Source organism: Pongo abelii, chromosome 12, assembly GCF_028885655.2.
Source record: "Pongo abelii isolate AG06213 chromosome 12, NHGRI_mPonAbe1-v2.0_pri, whole genome shotgun sequence".
In the NCBI taxonomy this organism is placed as follows: Eukaryota; Metazoa; Chordata; class Mammalia; order Primates; family Hominidae; genus Pongo; species Pongo abelii.
In genome coordinates, this window is record NC_071997.2 from 63,813,525 (window position 1) to 63,828,936 (window position 15,412).

Consider the following 15,412-nt stretch of genomic DNA (forward strand, 5'->3'; position numbering starts at 1 on the left):
TTTGTTTGAATTCATTGTAGATTCTGGATATTAGTCCTTTGTCAGATGTACAAATTGAGAAGATTTTCACCCACTCTGTGGGTTGTCTGTTTACTCTGCTGACTGTTGCTTTTGCTGTGTAAAAGCTCTTTAATTTAATTAAGTCCCAGCTATTTATCTTTGTTATTAATGCACTTGCTTTTAGGTTCTTGGTTATGAAATCCTTGCCTAAGCCAATGTCTAGAAGGGTTTTTCCAGTGTTGTCTTCTATAATTTTTATAGTTTCTGGTCTTAGATTTAAGTCCTTGATCCATCTTGAGTTGATTTTTGTATAAGGTGAGAGATGAGGGTTCAGTTTCATTTTCCTACGTGTGGCTTGCCAATTATTCATGCACCATTTGTTGAATAGGGTATCCTTTCCGCACTTTATAAACATAAATATCTTTGTTGAAGATCAATTGGCTGTAAGTATTAGGGGTTTTTTCTGGGCTCTCTATTCTGTTCCACTGGTCTATGTGCTTATCTTTATGCCAGTACCATGCTGTTTTGGTGACTATGGCCTTATCTCATAGTTTGAAATCAGGTAATGTGATGCCTCCAGATTTGCTCTTTTTGCTTAGTCTTGTTTTGGTTCCATATGAATTTTTGGATTTTTTTTTTCTAAAACCCTAAAGATTCCTCCAGAAAGCTCTTAGAACTGATAAAAGAATTCACCAAAGTTTCCGGATACAAAATCAGTGTACACAAATCAGTAGCTCTTCTATACACCAATAGCAATCAAGCTGAGAATCAAATCAAGAACTCAACCCCTATTATAATAGCTGCCAAAAACAAAAAACAAAAAAAACAAAAAAAACAAAAACAAGAAACTTAGGAATATACCTAACCAAGGAGGTGGTTTCCTCTACAAGGAAAACTACAAAACACTGCTGAAAGAAATCATAGATGACACAAACAAATGGAAACACATCCCATGTTCATGGATAGGTAGAATCAATATTGTAAAAATGATCACACTGTCAAAGTAATCCACAAATTCAACTCAATTCCCATCAGGCAAGATACTTCAAATGAAAACACCAATTAGTTCCTTCAAATTATCATTTTTTCATGTTGAATTTAATTTTGTTAGATTTAAAAAGTATAACAAGTCATAGAAAATGTTAATAATGCCTGTAGTATAAGTAGTACAAGTAAAATTTAATAATTACAGATCCTTTTCTAAAGACCAACCTGCTATATTAGCAGGGCTGTGGAAATCTTTATTTTTACTATGTTATACATTTACATATATGATCCATATCTTATTTTTTTCTCATTTTACTCATGGGATGGAATGGCTACAAATGAAATATATACCCATATATATACAGTTTTTATGTTTACATACTTGATACAGTGATAAAACTTTGACCCTATAAGACAATACTTGGAAATACAATATACTACCATATAAATGTAGGCATTGATATGTAGTATAATAGTAAGATTATCTAACATGGCATACAACATCTGAGATCACCTAGGTGTATAAAAAAGGAAACTGACTTGCACACATTCCAGTGATTAAAAGGTAGGACTGGGAAGCAAAATAATAATAATAACAAAATAAGAAATCAACCTAGCATTACACTTAAGAGAATAACTGTTTTTACTTCAGAATAATTCTCACACTGTTTTGTGAAGGCAAATTTTTAAAGATAAAAAAGCAAGTAAACATGTTGTAGCTCATGAATTTCATCTCTCTTCCAAATATGTCATCTGTCATGGAAAACAGGCTTATCACAACTCTACTTTTGGAATACATATCTTTCCATTTTTCTAAATATAATAATTTATTGCTCATTTTGATGGCTTATTTTATGATCTGTGGAACTTCAATATTTTTTTCTGTGGCTACAGGAAAAATCTAGCATGCATATGCATGAAAACTCACTTTTAAGCAAACTAAATTAGTACATTTTATAATTCTGATACACTGGGCATATTTTCTAGCACTAAACAGTATATAGCTAATAAAAATAATATACTTCACAAACATACTCTCAAAAATAATATACTCTCACAAATCAATATTTTTTAAAGAGTAAACTGATTATAATATAACTAAACTAAACATTGGTTTAGTTTCAGCAATGAAACAAAATAAATCTATTAGGTATGTTTTCAATAATGATCATGCGAAAACAGACAGTTTGTAAGGATTTCTATTATTTTGCTGACCTGGAAAATTTATGATTTCTTCAAAGTTCCTTATCTAGAGGTACTTTGAAAACTCCAAATATTATTTTTAAAACTCCAAAATATTATTTTGACATTTGGCTGAAAAGACAACCCCCCAGTGATACTTTAGAAAGCCATGACTAACAGTCGTGGAGTCAGGCAATGCCATGGAGAAATTCTGGTCTCGAGGAGGGAAGAGATTTGGTTTTATCTCACCAGCTTTGGGGTCTTACACAACTCATTTAATCTTTCTTAGTTTACATCCCCTTATTTTTAAAGCAGTAGGCAGAGTAATCAATCATATCTAACATTCTCTAAAAGTCTCTCTGAACTGTAATTAAAATTAACAGGAGAAAAAAATGTAAGTTTTTATCTGCAACCAGAATCAGGACACAAAGCAGTTCAGTAGATGAAGAAAGTACCATATCTATACGTATACATCTACACATATCTACAGACATGAAAGTTTTTATTAGCACATGTAAGCTAATTGGTTTTGGAGTTGTTTCTCTTGACTAGCCCCTTCTCTGACCTATTTTAAAAAGACTGATGACAAGAAGACAGCAATTTTTGACATTACTATCCTAAGCAAGGCTTTGTATTTTGTTTTTATTCTTCTGAAGAATAGGCATTATTTTTATTTTGCTTCAGAAAAGAAAATTTTTACTTTGCTTCTGAAAAGAATTTTATTTTGCTTCTCATGGTAGGAGAATACTCTTTTTAACAACTAGGAAAAAAAGCCTGATAGGCTGTAAAAATCACTTTTATGACAGAATTGTGAGAGCAATGAAAATTTTAGATTATCTAAAATTCCAGAGATTTAATAATGACAGTCCTTCCTTTGTAAGGTGACAATCACAGGCTGCCTTCTTCCCTGAAGACATTTGTCAATTCTTGGTATTGGTTAAGGATAAGATTTAAACCAAGTGGAGAAACTATTCAAAGAAAGAGCTCTCATAGAGTTGTCATGACCATCTGGAAACAAATGGAGCCCCAAACACAAAGCTGATTTTTCCCAAGAAATATTTGTTGACTTCCCTGAGAGGTGTGAGAGGCTGAGGGTCTGGGTCTGAAATTTCAAAAAAGGCAACGTGAAATATCCAGCTCAAGTCGTGTTTCAGAGACAAAGTCCCACTGGAGGGAAGGTATCTGCAACAAACATAACTAGCCTCCCCTCAAGAAATGAACCAAAATTTAAGATGCATGGGTAGTAGGCTAATAGGCTAAGCTCAAAATTGCCAAAGGAAAGTTTTATAGCTAAGAATACAGACTTGCCTCTCACATAAAAGTCAGGAAAAGCCATGCCAAACAAGCAGAAATAAAACAAAAGTGTACTGAGTTTTAATAAAACTCCAAACTAGCTACTATCTGTCTAAATTTCTGACTGGACAGAGATGACTAGCCCCTACCTGCCAAGTAGAGGTGGTATCCTTACTGATGTAAGACAATATCTAGGGTACCTATAGTTCTTTTCATTAAAATATGTTAGAATTGCAATAAAGGGTTGCTAGACACAAAGAGGCAGAAAAATATGACCCAACAATCAAGAAAAAAAAAAAGAAGCAGAACCAGAAATTTTGGTTCATAAATAAGAACATTAAAATAACTAAGATTAATATGTTTTTTTTAAAAAGAGTAGAAAATTGGGGAAAATGAATTAAAAATGGATAGTTTCACCAAAATTAGAATTGGCCAAAAAAAAAAAAAAAGAAGAAGAATTAAATAAACATCCTAGAACTGGAAAATACAGTATCTGAAATTAGGAACTCTTTGAATGGGCTTAACAGCAGACTAGAAGAAACATGTGGGACATGGTCAAAGGGTTTAATATATGTTTAGTTGGAGTACAAGAAAGAGAGAAAAGATAAAATAGAGTAGACACAGTATCTGATAAGAGCCAAGCAGTCTCCTCAAACTAATAAAAGGCATTAACTTGCAAAAAAGCTCAGTGAACCCCCAAATAGGATGGAATACAAAGAAAAATATACCTAGGCACATGTTAGTTAAACTGTTAAAAACTAAAGGCAAAGATAAAAATCTTAAGCGTAGTGAAAGAAGAGGCATATTGATTTAAAAATATAATGGCAATAATAATATAGACAACTGAGTTTCAAGAGAAACTATGGATGCAAGAGTCCATTGCATGACATAAATGATAAAAGAAAAAGTATGCTAAGCTAGAATTACATACCTAGTGAAAATAGCCTTTAAAAATTTAAAATAAGAACACTTTCAGACACACAAAAATGTAAAGAATTTCTTTTTAGTAGATCTTCACTATAAGAAAAACCCAAAGAAGTTTTTAAAACTAAAAGAAAAGGATCCCAGATGAAAGGATAGATGTTTAGGAAGAAATAAAGGGCACTCAAAACAATAAATATGTAAATAAAGGGAATGTTGATGCTTAAAATAATTTTTAAACAACAATTACAATGTCTAGTGAGTTAATGTACAGAGGTATAACTATATGATAACAATGGTTTAAAAAGACAAAAGAAGTAAATGAAATTAAAGTGATGTAAGGTTCTTGCACTGTTTGGGAAATGGTAAAAGCACCAACAGTAAGGTAGATTGTAATAAGTCACAGATGCCTATGGAAATAAAGTGTGGCTATTGAAAAGTTAACAGAGGAGAAAAAAATAGAATGAAAAACACTTAATCCAAAATAAGTCAAAAAGAGGAGAATAAAAAACAAAGAATATGTAGGATAAATAGAAAACAAATACAAAAAAGTAAAAATTAAAATATATCACTAATAGTATTAAATGTAAATGGGGTTGGTGTAGTGGCTCATGCATGTAATCCCAGCACTTTGGGAGGCTGAGGTGGGCAGATTACTTGAGATCAGAAGTTCGAGACCAGCCTGGCCAACACAGTGAAACCTCGTCTCTACTAAAAATACAAAAATTAGCCGGGCGTAGTGGTGGGTGCCTATAATCCCAGCTACTCAGGAGGCTGAGGCAGGAGAATTGCCTGAACCTGGAAGGCGGAGATTGAAGAGAGCCGAGATTACGCCACTGCACTCCAGTCTAGACAAGAGAGTAAAACTCCATTTCAAAAAAAATGTAAATGGACTAAGTATTCCACCTAAAACGCAGATACTATCAGACTGGATTAAAAATAAAAACCAATGAAGCAACTATATGCTCTTTATAAAAGACATGTTTTAAATATAAGAACACAGTTGAAACTAAAAGGATTAAAAAAGATATTACACAAACACTAACCACATAACCTTGGGTAGTTATATTATGTTAGACAAAACAAGGATTCCACTTTCAATAATGACAGAGTAGATTATATTGGACCAACACTCCGACAGGTAACAATTACACTCTGGAAAAAATATTAAAAACAATAATCGGAAGGTAGTGGATAGCTACCAAAAGCAAACAGAAACTGGAGAGTCAACATGTAGGAAGAAAGATACAGTTCTGAGTAAATTTCCCACTTTTATGGCTTTTTCACTGAGGACAAATTTACAGCTGGAGTACTAAGAAAAACTGACAGAATTAAGCAGAGAAATAAACAAACCTATAATCATAGTGAAGGTTTTAATATTCCTCTCTCAGTAACTAGTAGAACCACTACAGGAAAAAAATCAACTAGCAAATATATTAAAAAACTGAACAACACTATAACCATTCGATCAAATCGACATTTATAAAACCTTACTTCCAGCAACTAGATAATACACATGTAAGTGCACACCATATGTTCAATAAAAGTCACCCATATGCTGGGCCAAAACAAATCTCAATAAATTTCCAAAGATTTAATTTCCAAAGTGTGTGCTATATAACCACATGGAATTAAATTATAAATCAATAATGATAATTATAATAGATATTAGAGCAATTCTCAAACATTTATAAATATCAAAGTAGACTTTTAGGTAAAAACATTTTAGAGACTAAGAGGGAAATAATATTCAAAGGACCAGGCAACTTTCACAATTTTTAGAACTGATATCTGATCAACCCTCTAGTTCAAACTATAAATTATTAGGAAATACAGGAGAATGTGATTAATGACATCCGGAAAATACAATCAACAAAATGCAAATGATGGAATCCTCTTCAGAACAAATGATTAGCTTTCTCCAACAAATATACAGCAAGGAAAAAATGAAGAGAAACCTATTGATTAAATAAATTAAGAGACATGGCCATCTTTTGCCATATAGAACTTAAGCAGATCCTGATTCAGATAAACTGTTAAAAAAATGACACTATAGGGAAATGTAGATACTTGACAGGATATTGAATAATATTAAAGATTTATTTAATAACAGTGTTGTGGTAGGTTTTTAGAGCTTATTTTTAGAGATACACCCTAAGATACTCATAGACAAAATGCGATGAAAAGATATGGGGTTAGGCATTTGCTTCAAAATAATACAGGGATGGGGTAGCAAGTGGTTTGGGGGTTGATGAAACAATATTGATCATGAGTCGATAACTGCACAAACTAGGTGGTGGATTTCACTAGAACTTATTCTACATTCTCTCCACTTGTGTTTATGGATAAAATTCTCCATTACAAAACGTTTTTTTTAACAAATGAAAAGGCACATCACCACAGTGCCATGAATTATATACAACATGAGCTATGAAAGGTGGCTTTGTTCCAAAATTATAAATAAATATATACGTTTGTTCTACAAGTACATCTCAACACTGTTTCATCAACACTTGGCATTTGATGATTCTTTGGAAAAGAATTTGTTGAATGAATAAATAGGAGAAAACAGTTACTTCAAGGTTATATGTTTATGTGTGTGTGCATGTGTGTGTAATGCCCCTGATTACTAATGACACTGAGTACTTTTTCATATGTGTTTAATATTTGGATTTCCTTTTGGGCAAAAAGGCTATGTATGTTACCAAGCAAAAAGCAATAGCAATTTAAAATATTTTTTCATGTGTTCTAGATATATGCTACTGTCAATTATGTGGGTTGCAAATATATTTTTTCTTACTCTGTGCTTTGTTTTTATTCTCTTAATGTTGTGTACTGATGGATTAAAAACACCTTATTTTTAATGTAGTCAAATAATTAAATGTTTTCCATTTTAATTATTTTTTGTTTCTTGTTTTAGAAAATAATCCCTGCTCTGAGATCAGGAAACAATTCCCTTATATTTATTTTTAAAGCTATATTATTTTTAATTACGTTAGAGAAGTCACCAATTCATCTGGAAATTATTTGTTCAGATGACTGCAGAGTTTTGTCAGTAATGTTTTGAGTTATCTAAACTTACCTTCCTTCTTAAACAGTAAAGTGGAACAAAAGGCACAGTTGATTCCATTTTAGTCTCTGGATCCATTTTTTATTCAACAAAGATTTCTTGAACATCTATCTAATGTAAGTCAGCAGTCTGTTAGATATTGGAGATTTAACTGTAAATAAGTAAGTGTAATTCCTGAATCCTGACTTCATTTATAGTTGTAAAATAAGTAATTACAATAAATTTAGATGGCATATTAGTTTGTTCTCACATTGCTAATAAAGACATACCTGAGACTGGGTAATTTACAAACAAAAAAAATAAAGCTATATTATTTTGTTTTTTACATTTAGTACTATGAGTCATCTGAAATTCAGTTTTTGACTATGGTGTGATATAAGGGTCAAATTTTATTTTTTCTTCAGATGAATATCTACTTCTCCTCTTATAATTAATTGAAAAAATTCATTTTTCTCAATACCTGCAATGTCCCTTTTCATAAATATGTCACCTTACATGTATAAGCCTATTTTGAAGTACCATTCTGTTCTGGTCATGTTACTTTATCTTTGTGCCCATACCACACTGCTTTAGTAACTATAAAGTATAACACATCCTCCCACCTATTCTTCATTATGTACGATTGTCATGGCTACTTTTATCCTTTGTAATCCATACACATTTTAGAATCACATTGTAAATTTCTTTATAAAAGCTAATATGATTTTGAATCAGTTTGTATACAAATCCATTTGAGGAAAACTGGTATTCTGACACTACTGAATAATTCAATCATGAACATTTTGATCTTCATAATTATTTAGGTCTTTCTGAAAAACACTTTCTCATTTTTACATTTAAAGTTTTATAGTTTTCTTCATAGAGGTTTCTATGCCTTTTATATTTATTCCTAAGGACTCTTTACTTTTTGATGTTATAATCTTTAAAAAATTTTATTTTCTTACCGGTTAATGCTGGAATATAGAAATACAATTGGTTTTGTATATTGATTTTTGTATCCAGTAAGCATCCTAAGCACTTACTAAATTTATAACTCATCAGTGGGCCACTTTGTATTTACTGCATATACAATAATACCATCTGTTAACACAAAGTTTTATTTCTTCCTTTGCAATCCTTATCCATTTTCCTTTTCTTGTCTTAGTATACTGTCTTGAATCGCCACATAATGATGAACTGAAGTGGTAATAACAGGCATTCTTGTCTATTTCTGATTTCAGAAACGAAATTTTTAATATTTTAAGTATAATATTTGCTATAATTTTTTGTAGATATTCTTTTTAATATTAAAGAAGCTCCCTTCTATTCTTACTTTATTACAAGTTTTTTTCATAAATGAATGTTGATTTTGGTTTGTCAGGTTTTTTCTTTCCAATCATCTATGGAGATGGCTTTTCTACTTATTCTGATGACATGGTAAATGAATTTATTTTTTAATATTAAAACATGCATTCCTTAGATAGACCCCATTTGGTCATATTATATTTTCCTTTTTATTTATCACTTGATTCTCATAACTTTTCTCCCCTCAGGATATTTACAACTATGTTCAAAAGTAAGCTTATCCTATAATTTTTCATTCTTGTATTATTCTTGCTGGGTTTTGGTATCAAACTTGTGCTGGTCTCACATCATGAACTGGGAAATACACCCTCTTTTACTTTCTTTGGAGTAGTTTGTGTAAAAATGAAGTGCTTCTTCTTTAAATGTTTGTTAGAACCTGCCATTAAAACCAAACAGATCTATCATTTCTTTGGTGGAAAGCTTTAAATTATGTATTCAATTTCTCTTATATTAACTCAATTTTTGATTCTATCTGTTTCTTAAGGTTGTATTTTTCTAGGAATTTGTTAATTTCTCCAAAAATTTTCAAGTTTATTGGTAAAGTTGATTATAATGAACACTTACCTTTCAAAAAAAGTATAAGTCATTCTCCTTTCTGGTCCCAGAAACTTACTTTGCCTTCTCATTGAAAACCACAATCACAGAAACAGAAACAACTTCAAATAGCCCAGTAGGTTCAGCAATCTGTATTTAAAATTATCTAAGAAAGATGGCTGTCTGGAATTAAAGCTCTCTAAAGCTGAAATCACTACTTCTTTCTTTGGTAATTTGTTTCAAGTTCATTCATTTATTAAGCAAAGTTGAAAGATACAAAGATGAGAGTCCTTGCTGTCAAGATACTTGCTGCCTGTAGGAAGAGATGTTCTGATAAAGAAACAAACATAATCTCATGAGATAAATCCTACTCTGTGCATGATACAGACAAGGACAAGATGCCATGAAAACTGAGAGGAGAAGTAGTCTTACTCTTCCTTTAGGATTAGACTTTCTATGTTGGCAAGAATAGTGGAGTAGTAAAAGTTAAGGAATCAGAGGGATGCAGAGATAACATCCCAGATGGATTTATATGTCACACCTAGGACATATAGAGTGAATTAAGTGTATGTTGGGGTAGCATCAACAGCTTTTAAGTGATCTAATTTGCATTACAGAAAGTTGGAAATAAGGAAAAATTTCAGGCACTCGTAGATGTGTAACTTCAGTAATTCAGAATTAGCTAATATTACCTATTACCAATGTGAAAACCTGTAATCTACAGAAGTTTAAAAATGAAAATTAAAAGGCTTGAGATAACAAGCTGCTGTCAGTTTCTCCTAGATAAGTAACAGAGATAAGAAAGAAAAGGAGTACAGCCAAACATTTCAGTTTCTATACCTATAACAGGATGGTCCATAGGGACATTCAGGCCGGTCATCAGTCTCATCTTGGCCCACGATTTGTACACCTTCATAATCACTATCACCAGGATGGCTAAAATGTTGAAAATGAACAGGATTCTTCCTAGGAGGGCGACAAATATACTGTCAGAAAAAAAAAAAATAGGATATTCTAGATTTTTAGTGGATATAGCAGGAAACCAGACAATCCACATCTGGCTATCCCTGAACATAAACCAACATGCTACATTGATGACATAAGCACAGATTACATCAACATGCTAAATTGATGACATAAAGTTGATGACATCAACTCAGTACAGGACTCTCACGGTAACATAATACATTTCTGGTGTCATGTGATAAGCCATGAATATCAATAGACAACTTGCAAACATTACTATATATATGACACATATGTATGTAAGCATGTAACATAAATATCATAAACATATATAGCTTTGCAAAACTTTTAATAAAATGAGCACATATATTGTACCCTCTGCTAAGATAAAAAACAGAACATTTCCAACATCCTAGAAAGGTCCCATGTGCTCTCTTCAATCACTAAATCCATTTACTGCACAAAGGTAACTATCCTAACTTCTAAAAGTGTTTTTCAAACGTTTCGGTCTCAAGACTCTTACACTAAAAAAAAAGATTAAAACTCCAGAGAGCTTTTGTTTATATAGGATATTTACTCTATTAGAAATTATAAATGAGAAACTGAAAAAGTGCATTTATTGACTTAAATAGAACAATAATAAACCTTTTACATACTATCATAATAACATGTCTTAACATAAATAATTATTAACTTCCAAGAAAAAATTATTGTTTTATACTATGGAAATTTCTTTAGTCTCTACTTTAGAGAAGGCATTTGGCTTCTCATGCCTGCTTCTGCATTCAATCATTAACAACACATAACTTGTGGCCTCTGGGAAACTCCACTGTACACTTGTGAGAGAGTGAATGACAGTAAAAAAAGGCATTCACAAAAAGTCACAATATTATTATGAAAATACTTTTGGGTCGGGTGTGGTGGCTCACACCTGTAATCCTAGCACTTTGGGAGGCCGAGGAGGGCAGATCACTTGAAGTTAGGAGTTCAAGACCAGCCTGGCCAACATGTTGAAACCCCATCTCTACTAAAAATACAACTAGCCGGGCTTGGTGGCACACATCTGTAATCCCAGCTACTCAGGAGGCTGAGGCAGGAGAACTGCTTGAACCCAGGAGGCGGAGGTTGCAGTGAGCCAAGATTGTGCCACTGCACTCCAGCCTGGGTGACAGAGCAAAACTCCATCTCAAAAAAAAAAAAAAAAAAAAAAAGAAAATACAATTGACTTAACAGATTTCTTAAACGTGTTCTGGGGACATCCAGGGATCTCTGGATCATACTTTAAGAAGTGATATTATAAAACAACAGATCAGTATTGTCTGCCTTTGAACTTAAATGAAAATATATACTAGTATGTACTTCTTTGAACCAGCCTTTTTATATTTATATGATTAATTCACGTTGTTACATGTAGCAGTAAGTACGTTTTCAATACCATGTAGTAACAGCATCATCCATTTGATGATGGTATTATAATTTATCCATTTTACTACTGATAAACTTTTGGATTCATTTCAGGTATTGACTTCTATAAGTAATACTGCAATGAGCATTCTAGTATAAGCCTTCTGATGCACATCTATATGCATTTTCCTGGGGATATAGTTAAGAATGGTCACAGGGTATGTATATGCTCAGGTTTGATAAACATTGCCAAATTTCCAAAATGACTGTATTAATTTTCACTCCCAGTAGAAGGTTATTAGAGTTCCAGTTTTTCAACAACCTCACCAACATTTAGCACTGTTAGGTTTCTTTTTTGTTTTTTCATGTGGCAGTATTTATAGCAGAGAGTGGCAAACTATGAACAGCAGGCCAAATCTGGCCTACTGCTTTTTTTAAACTGTGCTAGATGACAAGTTGGTGGGTGCAGCGCACCAGCATGGCACATGTATACATATGTAACTTACCTGCACATTGCGCACATGTACCATAGAGCCTAAAGTATAATAATAATAATAATAATAATAATAATAAAAAGAAAAAAAAAAATATATAAGCAACATAAAATTTACCATCTTAACAATTTCTACGTGCACAGTTCAGTAATGTTAAGTATATTCACATTGTTGTGCAACCAATCCCTAGAATTTTTTCATCTTGCGAAACTGAAAACTCTATACCCATTAAACAACAACTTCCCAGTTCCTCCTCTCCTCCCCTGGAATCCACCATTCTGATTTCTGTTTCTCCCCACAGCCACTGGTAACTGCCATTCTAATTTCTGTTTTTATGAATCGAACTACTCTAGATACCTCCTACAAGTAGAATTATGAAGTATTTATCTTTTTGTGACTGGTTTATTTCACTTAGCATAATGTCCTCAAGGTTCATACATATAGGAGCATGTGTCAGAATTTCCCTTCCTTTTAAGGCTGAATAATATTCCATCGTATGTATATACCAAATTTTCTTTATTCCTTCAATAATTGATGGACATGTGGGTTCCTTCTACCTCCTGGGTATTGTGAATATAGTGCTGCTATGAACTCTTTGAGATTCTGCTTTCAATTCTTATGGATATATACCCAGAAGTGGAATTGCTATATAATATGGTAATTCTATCTTTAATTTTTTTGAGGAACTACCATACTGTTTTCTACAGTGGCTACACCAATTTACATTCCCACCAACAATGCACAAAGGTTCCAATTTTTCCACATCCCCATCAACAATTGTTACTTGTTTTTCATTTTGTTTTTGAAAGTAGCCACCCTAATAGGTGTGAGGTGATATCTCAATGTGGTTATGGTCTGCATTTCCCTAATGTTTAGTGATGTTGAGCATCTTTTAATATGCTTGTTGGTCATTTGTACATTATCTTTAGAGAAATACCTATTTAAGTTATTTCCCCAATTTCAAATTGGGTAATTTGTTTTTTGGTTGTTTAGTTATAGTTCTTTATGTATTCTAGACATTAATCCTTACCAGATATATAATTTGCAAATATTTTATCCCATTCCATAGGTTGTCATTTCACTCTGTGTTAATTTCGTTCTTTCATGTACAGAAGTTCTTAACTTTAAAAAGTCCAATTTTTCTATTTTTGCTTTTGTTGTCTGTGCTTTGGTGTCATATCCAAGAAATCTTTGTCAAATCCAATGTCATGAAGCTTCTCCCCCATTTTCTTCTAAGAGTCTTATAGTTTTAGATGTTTATAGTTTTATATGTTCAGATTATTGATCCATTTTAAGTTATATTTTGAAAACAGGTGTAAGGCAAGCATCCAACTTCACTCTTTTGAATGTGAATATGCAGTTTTCTGAGCACTATTTGTTGAAAAAAAATCTGTCCTTTCCTCTTTGATTTGTCTTGAGACCACTGTTGAAAATTATTTAACCATATATATGAGGATTTATTTATAGGCTCTCTAGTCTATTCCATTTGTCTATATGTCTATCTTTATGCCAGTACCACACTGTTTGGATTACTGTGGCTTTGTAATACATTTTAAAATCAGGAAGTGTGAGACCTCCAACTTGGATCATCTTCAAGATTGTTTTGGCTACTTGAGATCCCCTGAGATTCTACATGATTTTGGAATAATTTTTTCTATTTCTGCAAAAAAAAAACCATTAGGATTTTGATAGCGATTGCATTAATTCTGTAGATCACCTTGAATAGGATTAACATCTTCGCTGCCTCTGCTGTCTATGGCTGCTTGCACACTATGACAGCATAATTAAGCAGTGGCAACAAAGACTGTACGGCCCAAGAAGCCAAAAATATTTACTGTCCGGCACTTTTAAAAGTTTGACAACCACTGATCTGTAGTATTATCTTTTAAAATGTGTTTCCCTACATGACTAACAAGCATCAAACCTTTCTTGTATGCTTATTGGCCATTTCACTGTTCTCTTTTGTGCAGTGCCTTTTGCTCATTTTCTTTTCTTAACTGAGTTGTCATTTTCTTATTGGTTGCTATTTATTTTTGATACAAGTTCTTTGAAATATGTATAACAAATATCCTCATCTACTTTGTGCCTTGCCTTTTCACCCTTCTAATATTATATTTAAATATAACATAAAGGGTAATTTTAATTTTAATTTTGTCCAACTGATCAACTGGATAACATGATTATGATTACTTCATTTTATAACATGCTTAAGAAATCTTTGCCCAATGTCATGAATATATTCTGTTATCCTCTGCTACCTGTACTTTATATGTTTTACAAAAATCTATCTGAGATTTATTTTGTGATAGGTATAAGGCAGGAGTTAAGATTCATTATCTTTTCATATGAATATCCAATTGCCAAACACCACTCATTGAAAGTTCATGCTTAACCCACAGATCTTCAGTGGTACCTCTGTCATAAACACAGACATGTAGGTTTGGTTTTGAACTCTTTAATCTCTTGCACTGATTACTGTTTATCTATCCTTGCAGTAATATTACTGCATTATATATGGTAGCTTTATAATAAGGCTTTCTATCTGGTCGTGTAAGTCTTTCAAGTTTGCACTTGAAGATTGTATTCAGAGTTCTAGGTCCTTTGCTATTCCTCTATAAAGTCAGCTTGTCAACTTACACACATACACACACACACACACACACACACACACACACACGCATGCACATACACCCTATTGGGATTTTGATAAAGACTGCTTTAAACTTACAGAGCGATTTTAAGGAAATGTATATCTTTACAATATTGATTCTTGCAACAGGTGCTAGAGAGGATGTGGAAAAATAGGAACACCTTTACACTGTTGGTGGGAATGTAAATTAGTTCAACCATTGTGGAAGATAGTGTGGCAATTCCACAAGGATCTAGAACCAGAAATATCTTTTGACCCAGCAATCCCATTACTGGGTATATACCTAAAGGATTATAAATCATTCTACTATAAAGACACATGCTAATGTATGTTTATGGCAGCACTATTCACAATAGCAAAGACTTGGAACCAACCCAAATGCCCATCAATGATACACTGGATAAAGAAAATGTGGCACATATACACCATGGAATACTATGCAGCCATAAAAAACAAAGAGTTCATGTCCTTTGCAGGGACATGGATGAAGCTAGAAACCATCATTCTCAGCCAACTAACACAGGAACAGGAAACCAAACACTGCATGTTCTCATTCATAAGTGGGAG

The 15,412-nt window shown here is 32.6% G+C and overlaps 1 protein-coding gene across 12 annotated transcripts in view; it reads right to left on the minus strand.

The window, feature by feature from the left end:
- Positions 1-15,412, minus strand: part of APLF (aprataxin and PNKP like factor) — a 110,374-nt gene that overhangs the window by 25,490 nt on the left and 69,472 nt on the right. For 6 of the 12 annotated variants that reach the window (XM_054546059.2, XM_009237225.4, XM_009237229.3 and 3 more), the window contains 1 exon segment: positions 10,172-10,297. In XM_054546059.2, coding sequence (XP_054402034.1) covers positions 10,172-10,297 — 126 coding nt within the window. 12 annotated transcript variants of the gene reach the window in all.